The following is an 18,121-nucleotide window of genomic DNA, read 5'->3' as shown; positions in this document are numbered from 1 at the left end:
ATCTTACGTAAAATAATGTTAGTGAATTGTTAGAGAGATATATTGTAGAATGTTGAACTACATTTGTCACTTGTGTAAACCTGCCATTTTAGTTTAGTTGTTTATGTTATTGCAACCATTGGACCATAAAAGTGTTCACATCTACATTTCATATTATTGGCTGAAAGATCTAGTCTGATAAAGGTTTAGTGATTTATAAGCCCTATAAGACCAGTTTTTAGTTTATGCAGTGAATTCACTCACCAAACCCGTATAGTGACGCTGTCTTCAGGGCCTCTCCAGTTTCAGGCCTGGCCTTCTTGCCTTTTGTAGAAACTGAAAGAGAGCGAGAGCATGATGTGAACTCGAGTGTACACAATATTCCTTCAAGCTAAGGAAAAGTCTGTTTTTGGATATCAGTTTGGAGTTAAACTGTGTTTTAACCTTCCTCATTTCATTCCCTCTCCTGTATATGTTGCTTTGTTTTCCTCTCTCCTCTTCCATCTCCTTGAGACACAGTCAAGACGTTACCTGTTTGTAATTCACTAAACACCTGCTGTGTCTTGCACAAAAGTATATTGTGTAGAAACCTTACTCTTGTTCACTTACCACCCACTGTGCAGTTTAACCTGATGCTAAATGCACTGAAATAGCACTGCGGGAGTGTTTGTAAAATTGTAAAAACTCTTTTTTACTTTTATATAATCAGGGCTTAAAGTTTTCTGCCACCGTGCCGGATCTCTGGCTTGCGGCATTTGACTGCGGAAAAAAGATTTTTGGAGAGTACTTTATAAAGCCTGATGCGTGGGGCAGCTTTTAAGTCCGTCATGACAAATATGACATACACAAATGGAGACTGTGACAAAAAGATGGATAGCTTTGTGTTGTTTTGGCAAATCATCTAATCAGACCTCCATTTCTTCCTCTGCGCATCACTCACACACGCTCATGCGCTAACTGCAATTGCGATATCAAGGAAGGATTTCTAAAGCGACTAAATCATTTTCATTGATTGTCTGAAGTGAGCGTAAAAAGTTAAGAAAGAATACAGATATCAATACATTAGTGACAGCAGCCTGCTGCTATTCTATGTGGTTGTGTGTACTCCGTAACCTTTGTAGCTTTAATAGGAATTTATATTGTTTTCGTTTCACAGTTTTTCACAGTAGGAGAAAAATGGAAAATACATCCGTCCCCACTAATTATAAATAAATAAAAATACTCTAAAAGGTGATCACTTTTGTTTTTTGAGGGCTCATTTATGCTAACCTGCTTTGACCAACTGTGATCTCATTACTATGTGTCGTGAATCTGACTTGTGCCATATCATCACCATTTATACGAATGTATGAAACTAAGGATTAAATTACTACTAGAGCCCAAAATAGTTTAATAAAGTACAAAATTAATCATAGATTTTTCAATTTATTTTGCTCTAAAAAACAAACAAAAATGTGGATCTTATTTGTTTTCTTTTTATTATGATGAATTTGGTATGTTAAGCTATGTTTTTACATACCATAATTGCATAAAACTATGGTTTTGTGGGTTGCAATTATGCCCCCACTTCTTTCAAGTCATTCTGTGGTCCATACACACATGGCATACCATCAAAGTTTAAGAAACGTCTGTATGACACGCTCAAAAACGGCATGTTACGAGTTAGTTTCAAAGGAAATAATGTTCAAATAATGTTCTTTTTTATTTGACAAATAACCCTGCGTATGTGTCTACTCATGCAACCCTGCAAAAAGAAAGTTCAGGCTCAGGATTTATTTTGCTTTAACCCCAGTATAATGTAAATCAGAGAATTGAATCTATAGCACAACATTTGTGCTATTGCCTCCCTTGAAAAACAGACATAAAGATTTTTATTTAAGATCTTTTTTGTACACTTTCTATTGATTATGGCAGGTGTAATTTCTTTAATGATGCAGAAGAGCATTATAACCGGGCATATATCCAGTAGTCTTTACTTTTGGCAATTCGAAGAGCCGACTCAGGTGCCTTGATCACAGTGATGGAGCGAGTCTTTGATGTACAGTTTACTGTAAAGTTGCCAGATGAAGTATATGCCAAATCATGGTAGCCTGCTGCATCCTCCATAACTTTGCACTCAGCATAATTCCTTCAGTAAATCGGGTGCTAAAACAACACGGATCGTGCGTGCAAATGAACAATATCAGCAGCATAATTCCCGTTTATTGAGTTCCCCCAAGAGTGTTTATGTGACCGGGGCAGACATGACCTCAGTTCGATCAATGGAATCAGTCAGAAAAACATGTTTTGCTTGATGTCACTCTGCTCTACCCGTGTGCCACGTTAGCTAACATCTTCCATTCTGGTTTTTATTCAAACACAGTCATAGTCCTACTAACTTTAACCTGTAAAATTCAGGTGGATTTGACCATATTAACTTTTTCTTTTGGAAAATTGCTTTGTGATTATGATATTGAGAGTGTTCGTGACATGAGGGAAGCCACTGGTGGGCTGTGTTTATTCTGCTGTTACCTCTTTGTTTTCTGTCTGTAGTGCCTGTTCATGGGAAGTTTCAGTCGTCTCGAGCACTTAGTCACTGATAAGACAAACAAACGTGTTCTGTTTTATGTCAAAGGAGCCATTTTAATCCCTCATGCTGATTTATTTTAACAACAAAATAATGTAGTTGTATTGTAGAGCTATGCCATGCCCTTTTTTTACAATATGACTCCTGTTTAATCCTATTTAGTATTATTAAGTACATTTGTTGATACATACAGAAGGTTAAGTTAAACTTGTTGTCAATAAATTGTATGTACAGCATAAATGGTATGGAAAATAGTTTTGGGGAATACATCCTGTTTGACTTTCAGTTTCTTTTTTATTTTGGTTAAAAGTGTGTATCAATACATTCCTTATCTGACATTTCATTGATACAAATTTATCAGAATTTTGTTATTTATTTATTTATAAAAAAAAAATGTCGTAATTTATATTTAAGGAAAGGGATTTGGAAAATGACAATGTACCATAAAGGAAGTCTAAATTACTCTTAAAACAATAATATTTTTTCTTTAAAACTGTTTGCCACACAGTCTGTTGATTTCCATTTTATACTCCATAACTTTGATCCAAAAAAGTATTGTTTTTGAATTAGTCTTCTCCTTAGTCTAACAGGACTATTGTCTGGCTCGAGGATATACTTTAAATATAACATGAAAGAAACCACCTAAAATAACAGTCTCTCTCCCATAAAAGCATTTTGAGATAAAACGAATGTTAGCACAGTTTCTTCTTTGATTGTTCGATAAGCCTGCGCATGGTTTATGCCAGTGTTAGGGAGCGGCAGTCACGCAATGGGATCCGCTTAAAACAGAACCATGTGTGGGCAGAGGAATTTGAATTAATACCAAAGACCTTTTCTTTGTGTTTTTTCCTTTTCCCCTCTTTCTTGCTGGAGTTGCAACAACCATCAAATGAGACTTTCTTTAAAATGAGTCTGGCAAATGAAAGGAAATTACATCATTGCCGGGGATGTGGGGGATTGTACTTGGTCTTCTCAGTGTTTGTAGCATTAGGTTCTGGATGCAGTCTTGATTTTTTTGTGCGTTTCACTTCAAATTAGGTCCTGAAATCCGAACCCAAAATTAAAGGAGGGCGTGTTAGAAATTGTTTCTGTACAATTAAATGGATCTAACAAATTAAGCTTTGAGGTGCACTCATCCGCTACTCTACCAAAAATAAAATGGCATTACTGTGGTGCCAGGGTTATGCACGTTGGTGTTTATTTTTCATTGTTTGTTGGTGAAACAATAGTCAATCATTCTGAAATGTTAGACCAACAGATTGTTTTGGCTATAAAGTGACTCAATCCAGGATGGGTTTATCGGGTTATTCCTTCCTCTTTTGACTAAGCAGGAGTTCAGGGAGGAACAAATTACATTTGGGTGTGCCAAACTGAATCATTTATATGGGTTTGATCTCATCTCCAGCCTTCTTGTGGTTTCAGTACGACGTCAGCCCGATCACATTGAGAGAGAGAGAGAGAGAGAGAGAGAGAGAGAGAGACACATACTGTACGGATGTTAACCATAATCTTGTTTATGGCAACGTTTCGTTTCATTCGGAATCCCTTTGTGTATTATTTTGACTATTCATTCAACCCAAAGAAGATGTCAGTCAGTCATAAGTGTTATTTTATTAAGGCTGACATGAATAAGTTTAAATGAAGATCAAATATAGTCCACTTTGTGATCACGATGATAACCCACTGTAGCTCTACGTAGTTCTTTTTCTTTGCAGTTTTTTCTGAACATATTACAGATGTTAATGTTCAATTATATAATAAAAGAAGAGACTTTTATAGAAGATGTGTTGTGCTGACTCTCAAGTGACGGAAACAACATGTGTGCAAAGTGCCATGACTAATTTCCAACATTTTTTACCAAGTTTCTTTCTTTAAGAAAATGCAATACTAGTTATTGGTCTGGAATTATTTGTGCTCTGTGCATATATCTAATAAAGCTTTATTATATGAGTTTGCCAACATTTTAGGAACAGAATGCATTTCAGTGTGTGTTTGTAATTATGTTCATAAAATAAAAAAGCGTTTGTGTAGGAACTGTTACATAACATGCAAAAAGAATTTATAAATGTTTATTTTCTTTGTGACTCACAGAAAACATGTTCATATATAGTTAAGAACATGACTACCTGATATGTGTTGCTAGAGTACGTTTGCGTGTCTGTGAAAGCGATAGCTCCAACAATGCCAGACTGTTCATGCGCTACATGGATGTATTTCTGTAGCAGGTGGCAGAGGGAATCATTGGCACACCCGTCTGTTGGGTCGTGGTATTCCCCCGCTGTTCGTCTGCCGGGTGAGAGACCGTCTGCCATTACTCAAGATGAACACTGCTCATTTAGGCTGAAGGTGACCCTGTAAGAATGAATGAATTATTGAACTTGCCCTGCGATCTTATTGAGTAACTCCGTCTTTAATTACTTTATGGCCATTGCTGTTATAGTGTTACTTCTGTTTAAAAAAGGAAATTAATAAAATGCACATTTCCAGAACAATCTAACTCACTATAGTGTTTTTAATAATACCAAGGCACAGATAGGACTACTTTTCTTTAGGCCTTATGTTCTTGTTTTTTAGAAAGACTGAACTTTAGAAAAGAAAAGAGAATTTAAAATCTTGTGCTTGTCAATCATCGACACATTCGTGACTTGTAGGTTGTGTCGTTTCCAAAAGCGGGTCGACAGATTGTTTTGCTTGGCTTGGAGATGGAAGGCTTTGGTGGTTGTGGCTTTAGTCTGAAATGCTTTTAGGTTTGTCACCATATCAGATTTTCATTACACATTTGTCATAGCCAAAAGAATCCTCGGAAATGTTATCTCAATATTTATAAAGAAATATCAATTCAGTTTATTTTGCATTTCAATAAAACGCAGGTATTTTCAGTGCTGTTATATTGCTACACTTATGCTTTTCTTTATTACTGAATGGTACGAACGGAACACTTGTGAGGTCAGAGGTCGGGGAAATCTTTGTGCTGTGTTCATTGGTTTCACTGTCTCTCAATGACCTGGAAACGATTGACCAACAATTGATTGGTTGGTTGCTTTAACTGAACACAAGAACTCTTTCAGGAGTCTTATCACTTTTTGACATGAGCTATTTTATCACATCTCTTTATTAAATAGCTTGACACAGGGATGTATCTGTTCTCCATTTCTGGAGCAGTTCCATTCTTTTTCTTCACAGAAATCTAGTGATATATTTGGGACTCGTGCGTTGCATGTGTTTTTGTTCTTGCTGTTATTGTAATGTTGTGACCAATCTTTCAAGCTGCTTTCTCTACTATATAGTCATGATTGTCTGTGTTACTTGGCCGTCTGTTTTACAGGGACTTCAAACACTTTGCCTAGAGGATGTGAGTGAGTAACCCAGCCTCATAGAGAATCAAAGAACCCAGGAAAACCAAACATTAAGCATGTTAATCTTATTAATGAAGCATAGGATGTTGGTTCCGTAGCGCATCATTTTTGTGTGATTACATGTGATAGAAGGTGAGCTGGATTTATTTACTGCCTCGCTGTCATCAATATTTTTATAGCTTTTTTAATCGCCTTTTAAAGTGGTCAGCGGAGTTGGCTGATGCTATGGAATTCTCTCAAACACTGTTTCTTTTGATAACAGAGCCAAGGTTTTATATGAAGTGTTATCCATTTTACCCATGTGTTTATTCACTTTTGGGGGAAGAAGACTAAATTTAGCTTCGTCCATGTGTGGAGAGATTCTTCAGAAGATGAGTGATGTCAGGTGATGCTAAGTTATCCGTCTGGCTTGTGATTTGAAGTCTGTTGTGTAGTTTAGTGACTACTTTGAATTAACTCTTTTTCGTGATTTTATTTATTAACATATGCAATGATGAAAGATTTTACCAAAAAAATTAAGAGCCAAGAATAAAATGATACCACTTCTGTAGGAAGATAATTCTATCATCATTTACTCACCCCCACGTCATTTCAAACCTGTATGACTTTCTTCTGTAGAATGCAAAAGAAGATATTTTAAAGAACAGTAATGTTTTCCCTAAATCACATCCATTCCGTTACACAAAACCACAGAGACATTTTTCAAAATATCTTATTTCGTGTTCCACCAGAATAAAAGAGTCTTAAACAGGTTTTGAGCAACAACATATGTCTAATAATAAATGAGGACAACATATTTTTGGGGGGTGAACTATCCCTTTTATGTGACCTGAACCATTTTCTTCTTTCATTCTTAATTCACCTCTATTGACCTATAACCTTCTACCTCCTTATCTTAACAGGCCTCACATTAAACCAGTTTCTCATTGCTCAATGACAAACTGCAAATACATCCTAATCGACCCTGTTATTCATAATATCTTAAACAGGCCAATGCGCCGTTTCAAGAGCTGCTGCTCAGCCACCCAGACTTCTGACAGAAACGATTAATAACAGGCCATTCATCTCTAGGTTTCTCTATGGTTTCAGCACCCTTGTTTTAGTTTATTGGCCCCAGCACACTACCAAGTTTCTGCACACGCTCTCTGAGACCATTTTACCCTCTCGTGCTTCATTAAGAAGCTTCTCACCCTTCTCTTTCATCCTCTTTTTCAGAAAGGACCTTTTCATTAATGTGCAGCTGCCTGTGAATACCAGGCCAAACACTGCCAGCTGTAATGCCCAGCCTCCGTGCTCGCTGTAAAAGCAGAGCTAACGGAAAGTTTATATAACGGGTAGTGGAATATAAACCAGACAGTCCGATTTTGTTTCAGGAATCCTTATTGAAGGTGGCACGCTTCATTATTTAAGTATTATCTTGTTTTGTGGCCTTGGCACATTCCAACCATTTGCACTTGTTGAGGAATGTGACTCAAAATGACTGAATGACAGTTGAGTTTATGCAAAACAATAATAAAAAAAAACCTTGAGCATCTGGGCGCCATGGTGTCACGAGAGTCCTTGGCACAGATGCTTTGTGATGTACATCAACAGTGTTTAATAATGTTTAATAATCTCACCCTATATAGTTATTCGTAGGTTATAAACTTCTTGTCTGACGTCAAGGCCTGTCATTGTTTTAAGATGATATTTCCAATATTTTATGTCACTGTTTTTGGCAGCAGGGCTTGTTTTGGTTTGCATTAATTTATCATTAATCATTTATTGAATTTTCCTGTTTTTGTGTATCCCTAAGACTGGCCATTGGATGCATCAAACATGCCAAAAAAATCTTCAATAGAAGTGTCGCATAATGCATCTTCTGCCTTGTCTGGATTTTCTCCATCACCTAGTTCAGTTCCATCTGAAGCCCCAGATCCCCTTGCCACACCACCTTTACATTCGTTGGCGTCTGAAAAAGCTTTTGGATCTCCCTCCAGAGTTTCCTCCAGACAGCCTCGAGAAGTTAAGTCTCCAGTGCCTATCTCTCATACAGTGCCCTCCTCCTCCTGGAACGCTATCAGTCCAGCTCGACAGTTCCCCTCACAGCCTACAGACAGTTTATCAGTGCCTTCTGGAGATTCTCCTTGGAGAATTCCAGATCATTCTCCCATTCCTTCCCCTGAGATCCAGAATGGAACGACGAGAGTCCGTGAAACTGAGATGCCTTTTGGAGACGTGGTGGAACCATCCCGCAGAGTTCAAGACCTTCAACCCAGCCACAACCCAGAAGTAAAACGTGATCCAAATTATCAGCAGTTAGAGCCGAGTCATGTTTTTGTAAACCATCTTGTGACATCAGCCTCTGTTGAGCCGACCATGGGCCCACCTGAAGACTTCTTCCCAACCAACACCATGGATGTGGATTATGGCTCTGGAGATTACCTGGAAACTATGTCTTTCATGGGATCTGAAGACAATGACTACTCCCTGGTTAGTAATCTCCCATCTGATGTGTATGATTTCGAATACTCAAACTCTGAGACCTATGACACCACATTTCCCACAAGAGTGGTGATGTCATTTTCCAGCAAGCAACTGAATCCCACCTCTACGAGTGACACCAGTCATTTATCCAGCAAACATGTCGAGAGTTACAATTTTAATAGTAATTCAACCTCGAACATTCCCACCACTGATTTAAACCAACACCAAACAACATTTCTCAGTTCGACAACCACAGTTCCCATTTGGCCAACATCTCCAGTTTTAACCACTATACCCAGCATTTCGGCTTCCGAGCCCAACCACACCATTTCCCCATCCCTTTCAACCATCCAACCAACTAAAGTTCATTCTTTAATCAATTTTTCAAATCCTTCAGATATTTTAAACCAGAATGAATCTGTGAATGAGAGTTTAGAGATGGCACCTGACTGGCCAGGTACTGTCACCATCCAACCCACAGATGTTCTTTTGCCAGACATGAACAGTTTGGAGTTCTACACTATTCAGATGACCAAGGATAATGGGACCTCGCCAGACCACACTACCAAACATATAACCTTTAGTGTTTCCTCTACACCTACAATTGGCACTACACACATTGTGCCCAATAGTACGTACGCGCTTGACCCGAGTTACATGCTAACTGCAGTGTTTGATGACACGCTGCAATCTGCAGACAACAGTTCATGGATTGAAGAAGAATCTTCAACAGATATCTCAGGATTTGAACCTTTTAACACTTCAACCCTGGAGCCCTCAGACGTTAAACCGAGCCTTACGAATACTACAGTGTTTGACTTGGAGTCTTCATTTGTACCAACACCTTCAATAGACATTTCATCTTCAGTGGTTGGTCAAGACTCAACCAGTGGTCTGTATACCACACCTACTATAACTTACAATACTTCCTTACTGGTGACCAACCAACCTCCTCCGACTGTGGAACCAGATAGCATGTCATCGGTTAATGAAACCCAATGGATTTTCACCTCAATTCCAACCGAGACTCCCTTTCTAAGTACTGTATTGAGCACCTCTGCATACCCAACTGACTCAACTTTCAATGTGACCTCACCTCCCCCTGTAAGCGAGATGGCCGACGAAGAGTTTCTCAGCGAAATGCCATCTGACACTCCTGTCACTGTGGTTACTAACAGTGATGACATGAGTAACTTTACAGTCTCTCCCACAGTGTTACATAATGACAACACTGAGTCTTCAATTGCAACAGTGACTACAATAAATGACTTGTCAGTTACAACACAAAGCACAACTCTTGAAACAACCACTGCCCGGAAGTATCTCTGCAACATCACCAAATCAGACACATACCTGATTAGAGTCGGTAAGATATTTTTACATTTTCTTAACTGTAGCATATCACAAAGTGGATCTCAATGTGTTACGTGATGCTTTAAGCAACCCTGCAAGCCTTTTTTTTCGCGAGGCTGAAAGATACCAGTCAGTCTAATATTTGCTTTTTATAGGGTTTCCTCCAGGATCCACTGCTGGATATGCCAAAGCCAAAATCAGGGAGATTCTGAAAGCGGAGTTTAATCACTCAGTGGAGCTACAGGTATATTAATCACTTGATTTAAGGGATAGTTCATGCAAATATGAAAAATCTGTCATCATTTACTCACCCTCAGGTTGTTTCAAACCTGTATACATTTCTTTGTTCCAATGAACACAGAGAAAGATATTTGGAAGAATGTTAGCAATTTTCAGTTCTGGCACATCCCACCACATTTAATAATAATAATTATAAGCATTTCTAAGCCACTTCTGCACACATCCTTTTGGAAACAAATAAGAAAAATTACTTCTGCTATTCAAACAGAGAAAGTTTTAAATAAATTAGGCAGCATCTGTTTCAGCCTGCAGAATTTAGCATCATTGATATTGCTTACCTTGTTGTGAATCACAGAGGTTTTAAATGTGTTGTAAAATCTGTGAACATACTTATGTCAGGTTTCAGTGGAGTTTCTGGAAACAGTTTCTTTCCTGTTTTATCTCAAGGGTCCTCATGAACAAACGCAATGTAATTTGGCTCAAAAGTGGCAAAGACTGAGAAACTGAAAATAGACCAGATACCCATTTAAACCAAGTCTATAATCAACGGCTCTATAGATTTTTGGTTATTTAAATTGTGATTCGCATATAGGCGGGTGCACAGCGCTCGTACATTCTACTTAGTTTTTTTGTCTGTCGTAGGTAGTGAAAGCTCCTCCGGACTTTGTGTTTCGTGCCGTGTCCGGTGCTGTGGTTTATACAGCCATATCAGTCATTAACGCCCTGAGACCCTCTGCTCAAACCACCAGCTCTTTTATCAGTGTGTCACCCATCAGTCCTTTACCAGGTCGACAGTACCACGTACATTCAGGTGCAGTATAGCCTACATACAATAATTCTCAGTACTTACCTATAGCGACTGAATGAACTGTAAACATCTTGTATTTTATTCATTGCGTGTTTTAAGATTTCCTTGAGCTTGTGTTTTTTTGTCTGCAGTGCTTGAGTTTGTACCCAGCCATGTAGACATCGGTATGTGTATGTTCAGTGAGCATATAGAGAAGGGTCTGATCACTGCATTGGCTGAAGTTCTCCGACGTGCGCAGAAGTCCACAAACTTCACTGTGCATGTAAGTACTGCTTATATATTCAATGTATTTCGTTGAATGTCATACCATGGTGTTAGAGACCATGTTAAGACTGTATATCAGGCATTTTTTACACATCAGTGAATGCACTGATTGGTTTATATTAAACAACCGCAAATAATGTTCTTAAAGCAGGGATTATGCTCAATATCTTTATACTGTAAAAAAAATTCATGGCTTTAATTAATCCGGTTTGGTTTGCGATGAGAATTCAGAGCTCATTTCACTCATTGCCCTCATTAAAACGGGATGACATCATCTCCAACAGTTCGCTCTGATTGGATTTTAAGAGAGAGCTGGCTGTTCAGTTCAACCGTTGTCATGGCAACAAAACTAATGGCTCTCACTCGTTTCATTCACTAACGTTTATGAAATACATGTGCTACAGTATTTTACACAAATGCTCTGCACAGTCTTTCTGCATTTTCATCAATGGATGTACGACATGAACTTTAAACTTTGTTTCTGTCATAGGTAACTCCATGTCAATATTAGCCTGTATTTTCTATTTATTGCTGTATATTTATCTTATGTTAAGAAAAACAATACACTTGGATTAGCTTAAAAATGTTGACCCGAACCCCGACACTGCAGCCTAATTCTCTAGTTTTAATGTTTACTTCAGATGGTTTATGATGTTTCACGTTCAGATAACTTTAGCTTTGAATTGTTTTGCAGATTTTAAACATCACAATGAGCCTCATGAAAACGCAACAGCAGAAGGTTCCCGTGGAGATCACCTTTGCTGTGCGTGACTTCCGTGGGTATGTGCTTGGGGAAGAGGTCAGCGCTCGTCTTCGTGACCTCAGTGTGGTGGAATACAGCTACTATCTGGGCTACCCAGTAAAACAGATCGCAGAGCGTGAGTACACACATAAATATTGGTTTTAGTTACACGAATACACTCGCAAACAAGGAACTACGGGCGCCATAAATCGACGTATGCGTGAATATGGGTGGTTGCAGTGTACTGGTATCGACAACATAGTGTATTAATACTACACATAAGATAATAGATGATGGTTCTGTCATGGATTTGTTCTGTAATAATTTGTGACCCTGCTAAAGTCAACTTTTTGTGATTTAATGTTTTATACTGCAAACAGTAGTATAAAGAATGTTCTGTGAAAAATAACCTTGATATCATTAATATTGACGGAGTAATGCCACAAAATTATAGAGAATTTAGTGGTTGAAGTTACACGTTATTGCTTGTTATCTCAGAAGTAGATTTCGAGACATTAGCCTGGTTGATGTGTTTGTGTTTTTGTTGTGAAAAAGCGTAAAAAGTAAATGTGCAAAAATAGGCCCACATTGGTTATTTTAGTGTGATCCATTGGCCAAAAAGAAAATGCAAAGTAAACCGAATTAAAGTGATACTTCACCCAAAAATTTCTGTCGTCATTTACTCACCTTCAAGTTGGTCCAAATCTATATAAATGTATTTTATTCTGATGAACACAGAGAAAGATATTTGGAAGAATGCTTTTAACCAGACAGATTTTGCCCTCCATTGACTACGATAGTAGGAAAATATACAATGATAGCAAAAGTGTCCCAGAATGTCATTTTTCCTACTATGTATCACTTCATGGAAATCTCTTCAGATGAATTTGTCTTTCAGTCAGTAATGTTAAAGTGAATTCTTTCAGCCACAGTACATGTGTAGTTCAATTTGAAAATGTGACTGTGAATGAAAATGTAAGAATTTACAATTTACGTTTTTTTCGTTCTTTCTCTGTATTTTTAGCTTTTCACTACCCTGCACTGAATACAACCCAACTGCTTCGTTCTTCTTGGGTTAGAACAGGTACCGGACTGCTGACATTCCTCCAGTTAGATAAGCTTAAAGAAATAGTTTACCTGTAAAGAAAACATCTGTTGATTTTTTTACATCTTTTTAACACTCCTTTATTACAAAGTAATGTTACCATAATTTTAAATAAACATGCTTTTTGACTGTGATTAATGGCAAATGACCAATCAAGTTTAACATAATTTGCATCTGTGTGTTCAGTATTGCTGGGTGTTTTGGACCAGCGTGTGAATGACAGGGTCTTCCAAGCTTCCGTGGAGAGAAAATTGGCTCTGTTGCTAGGGGACGCACTCGGAACGGGGCGTCGCTTTAGAAGAGCAACTAGTGTTGGAAACAACAGTGTGCAGGTTTGTGTTCTCTTCATATTGGACTTGTACATTGAATCACGTGGCTTCTTCAGCGGTTGCATCAAATAAATGCGTGTAATGTGACAATGAAGTCTGCCGCATTTCTTCATTCTTGCTCTCTGTGGATGAGACCATTGAATTCATTATCGAAGCCCATCTTGTATATGTCTAATGTCTCCGGCTCTTAATAAGCCTAAGTCTTTGCCACTTCCCCACACCTGCTCGGCTCTCCCTCCGAGCATCATCATTCAGGGACACGAGTATCCATGGCAACATCCTCCTGGCCCCGATAACCACTTTAAAAGCAACCATTTTATTCTTGTCGATCAGCTGACGCGCCGTACGCCGGCTCCAATCTCTGTTAAATTATTAAATGTGCAGCGAGGGGGATTTTCAAACCGTTTATTGACTGTTCGGCTTGCAAAAGGAAGATTTTACTGTTATATAGAGACTGTGAAGAAAGAGGCCGACGTGGGCAGGAAACTGACAGGAAGAACCCAGATGCAAAGAGCAGGTAGCAACAAAGACTTTAATAAAACAAAAACCCACAATTGGGGCAAACACTTAATGAAACGGGACTCAAAAACATTTGCTTACCTCGAGGGGGCAAAACAAAGGCAGTCCAAATGACAAAAATAAAAAGTCCACTTTGGATGACTGACAAGACTGGAAAGGGGAAACAAGATGTTGGGGAATACTACACAGGACTCTGCAAACATAGCAAAACAAATTTGCACGGGACAGAGAACACTAGGGTCTTAAATGGGGACAACAAATGAGGGAAAATTACACTGGGCAGGTGAGGGGAATCAAACACTAATGAGAAGATTGTTGAAACTAGTGGGCAGGGCCAAGGCACGCTACAGGAGAACACGTGGCGCAGTCACAACAAAGGCCACGTGTTTTCACACAGAACACAACAAGCACAAAAGACATGGTACCGTTTACGGCCCTGTCCAAAGAACTAGAAAACTCCTAACAAGAAGGAAAGCATCATGACAGACCTTCTCCAATGCCTGACTAGCTGACCTTGTGGTTTCCAAATGAGTCGTAATATAGCGACTCTTATTAACAAACATATTAGCTGATAATGAACGTAATTATACTTTGTAAGTGGTTGATATAACATTTAGAAACGCCACAATGTCCTTGAAACCAAAATGCAAATCTCTACTAACCATGTGCAACACCCTGAGATTGTGGCGGTTTTGGCACATAAAAGCACCACTCATATTTCTAAAAAAATGTCTAGTGTAGTTGGGAAATGACACACACCGACTCGCTGTTTTTCCACCCTAATAACCCCGGAAACTGGAAACATATCCAGCTCTTAGATCCTCTGTCTTTCCTCTCTCTATATAAAAGAATTGTATGATATTCATGAGTTGTGTTTATGTGTTAGAAATGTCTGCCTTTTTATTCTTTAGCGTTGTGTAATCTTCCCTAGGCACTAACTGTATAAATTAATTCAAATAATGTTCGTTTTATTGAACGTCATGCTTTTTTTGTGTTCAGATTGTGCAGACCACTCGTCTGGTAGGCCCAGACAATCCCCTGGAGATTATTTACTTTGTGGAAGGAGCTAACGGAAAGAGGCTTCCTGCTACAACCACAGCCAACATGCTCAACAGTCTGGACATGCAGCATGCAGCTATCGTCATGGGATACCGCATCCAGGAAATATTAGCACAGCGTAATCCTTCAATTTGCAATATAATGATAATGCATAAAACTTTTGGAACAGTCTTTGTCTCAAATATGAATCTTGTGTCTACCAGACATGGGAGGGTCACACTACGTCCTTAGTCACTGACTTTTATACCTCTTCTCCCCATGTGTGTCAAGCTGTGGAAAAACAGGCCTCCCATCCCTCAGATACCGACAAAACCAACACATGGATTATCGTGGGGGTGGTGGTCCCCGCGGTGGTGGTGATCATTATCATATCTATCCTATACTGGAAACTCTGCCGCACCGATAAACTGGAATTCCAGCCGGACACCATGAGCACAGTCCAACAGAGGCAGAAGGTAAGAGAGAGGGGAACTGTCTGACTATATGATTCATATGTTATGAAATCCAATATTTCTTCTTTGGTTACGGAAGTTTTCCAGAGATGTCATAATTTTCCTTTCTGACTGAAAGGGTCAAGAGCGGGTCATGTGGTTTTGTTTTTGCGTTTGGTCTGCTGATTTTTTTAGTGATATTGCTAATCAGTCCGTGGGCTCCTGTGTGTCTGAGCTGCTTATCTCATCTCACTACAGAGTCAAATGGCTTGTTGCAGGACACTGGCCAGCTGTGTGTGCGTTTTTTTTTGTGTGTTTTTTATTTTATTATAATAAAATCCTATATGGGGATATATGGGGATCATGAGGATGTGGGTTTTAAGATGGTTATCAGCTGCTTTCTACCTATTTACGCACACATACGGAAACTATTACTAAATTAGCAAGGACATCTCATAGACATCTATAGGCTTTGTGCCGAATGTCAGCTTTTGCAGAAACCGGAAAACAGGTCTCATCGCATGCGGTTCAGGTCTTTTATATACAAATAGAGCTGTTTTACAAAAAATTCATTTGAGAAAAGCGACCAAATATGAGCTTAATTGATGAACATAATACATGCCTATTGGTATATTGTGACCTTGGACAGATAGGTTTTTGAATAAAATTTCAATTATAGCATTATATATATTATAGGATATTGATTTCAGTGTTGAACATTTTTTACTTCTACACTTGCATAGCTAATGATTTTCTTCTGTCCCTAAGTTTCTCAAACAAACCAAATGACATATCAAATTTTCAGTAAAGCTGGTTTCTTACATTATGACACTGAAAGGCTTTTATTTTAGTAAGAACTACCTAAAATGCGCTTGTTCATCCCTAAAAATAGATTGATTAAGTGGATCCGCTAAGCCTCAAAGTACAGTACATGAAGACATTTTGTAATGGCTTTATTAGTTATAAATGAATAATTGTTTTTAGCAGGATGTTGATTTCTTCACACCACTGTGTTCGGCGTATAGTCGGATGTTTCATGCACAAGCACACGCATTTGAGTCACCGTAATGAAGTCAAATGCTCAGCTGGTTATTTGGTTAACACGCAGCAGAGATGACCGTACCCAAATGTGTCCTCACAGTTTGAACTCCTTGATTTAACTACACTCCACTGAGAGAGACATTCTCATTACACAAAACCTGCCACACGAACCTTCGCCCTTACTCCTGACCTCTTAAAAATCACCCTCTCTGCCTTTCAATGAGGTTTTTATATAATCCATTTACACGGTTAAGTACTCTACATCTCGCACTGCTCCATTTGCCCTTCCTGGAAACTCTTTTTGTTACAATAACACGTATACCTTCCCTCACGCTTGTAGTGTAAGACCTCATTACAAGAATCCCCACCAGTAATCCAGAGGTCAATGAGCAAAGAGCTTCTAGAGAGTAGTGATGAAGAAGAGGAGGAGGAGGAGGATGATGAAGAAGAAGATGATGAAGAGGAGGAAGAGGAGGAGGAAGAAGAAGAAAGGAGAGATGAGAAGGTAGAAGCTGGTAGAGGAGTCGTGCTCTGTACTCATTAGAATAATCCTCCAGATAGTCCCCAAACAGGAAGTAGAAGATTCTACTTTCTCCCCTTCCCTTCAGAAGCCTGACGAGTGCTACTCCAGCATCTCTGTAGCTGTGGTGTTGTAGTTCTGCGCCGACCCTGTTCACACGAGAGTCTGTAGTGTTTGAAATTTAGAATCAGATCTTATACAGAATGTTTGTTATCTGTCGGAGTTCAATAGTTGACCACAAGCAACCTCTTGCTTTCACCTTCATCCAAATCAGAAACCTGTTATTGCTGCCAAAAGCATTAGGAAAAAGGAGAGCATTGAGGAAGTAGAAGAAGAAGAAGAAGAGGAGGAGGAGGAGGAGGAAGAAGAGGCAGAGGAAGAACCCAAGAAAGCTGTAAAGAAACGGTTACAGCCAAAATTAAGGGCACCGGAGGTATCTGATCTGCAAGTGTAACGTTGTGTTTGCTGTTGGTAGCATTTCCAATAGTCGATAATTTCCCTTTAATACACTGAAAGGAGAACAATATCTTATAGTCTGTTTTAGATTGGGTCAATTAAAATATCAGTCTGTGGCCATGTGAGCTAAGTCTGGACAGCCTCTGGATTGTTTTGTGGCCTAGATTTGGTTACATCACATGTGCAGTCACACAGCAATGAGATAAAAGCTTTTCACGAACAGAATTTTTCTAAACAGCCTCATTTGCATTTAAAAGCGAATGTGATGGGAATGAGAGAAATAGATCTACTCCCAGCAGATGAGCACATTTCTGTGAAACGCTCTCGGTTGTGTCGACTGTGCTCGCGATTAGTAAAACTCTGTGGAACCCTGTAAAAAATGAAATGATCAACAAATCATGGCAACATATGTTTTTATGTTACTATAACTTATTAAATTAAATGTAACTTATCAATTAAATTACAACGGATTTAAAATGCATTTTCTTTTTCTTGATGATTTGATGTCTACAGACATGTCACAAGGCATTTTATTGTGAGATTTTTATTTATTTATGTGATGCATTTAATACGTGAATATTTGACAGTTCCTTAAAGGCGTGTTTCATACGCCTGAAAGTCCCTGTGAACCAGAAGTTGCGATCGTTTTTACCTCTGTATTTTGACACATTTTCCAATTTCAAAGGAGAAAATTAGTGGGCGTGGCTTGCATTTTTTTCACCGCAAATTGATTGGATGCTTAAAAACAGCCATCGAAATTAAACTGGCACTTGAAGGGGAGGAGTTAACGGATGCTCCGGTATAGATGTCTAGTTTACGTCATTTAAGATGGATGGTCATTAAAGGGCGAAAGTGCATTTTCAGATTATGAGAGTACATCAATTTAC

General features: G+C 38.7%; 1 protein-coding gene across 2 annotated transcripts in view; it reads left to right on the top strand.

The window, feature by feature from the left end:
- Positions 1–18,121, top strand: part of si:ch211-1e14.1 (UPF0606 protein KIAA1549) — a 36,344-nt gene that overhangs the window by 6,699 nt on the left and 11,524 nt on the right. For both annotated transcript variants that reach the window (XM_056766189.1, XM_056766188.1), the window contains exons 3-11: positions 7,697–9,733; positions 9,876–9,964; positions 10,603–10,771; positions 10,900–11,030; positions 11,727–11,910; positions 12,799–12,858; positions 13,066–13,211; positions 14,727–14,904; positions 15,057–15,241. In XM_056766189.1, the coding sequence (XP_056622167.1) occupies positions 7,697–9,733; positions 9,876–9,964; positions 10,603–10,771; positions 10,900–11,030; positions 11,727–11,910; positions 12,799–12,858; positions 13,066–13,211; positions 14,727–14,904; positions 15,057–15,241 (3,179 nt within the window). The remainder of the gene's footprint in view (positions 1–7,696; positions 9,734–9,875; positions 9,965–10,602; positions 10,772–10,899; positions 11,031–11,726; positions 11,911–12,798; positions 12,859–13,065; positions 13,212–14,726; positions 14,905–15,056; positions 15,242–18,121) is intronic.

The sequence above is a fragment of the Triplophysa dalaica genome, chromosome 14 (genome assembly GCF_015846415.1).
Source record: "Triplophysa dalaica isolate WHDGS20190420 chromosome 14, ASM1584641v1, whole genome shotgun sequence".
Taxonomy (NCBI): Eukaryota; Metazoa; Chordata; class Actinopteri; order Cypriniformes; family Nemacheilidae; genus Triplophysa; species Triplophysa dalaica.
Note: the sequence above shows the minus strand (reverse complement) of the source record. Positions and strands in the feature narration are given on the sequence as shown.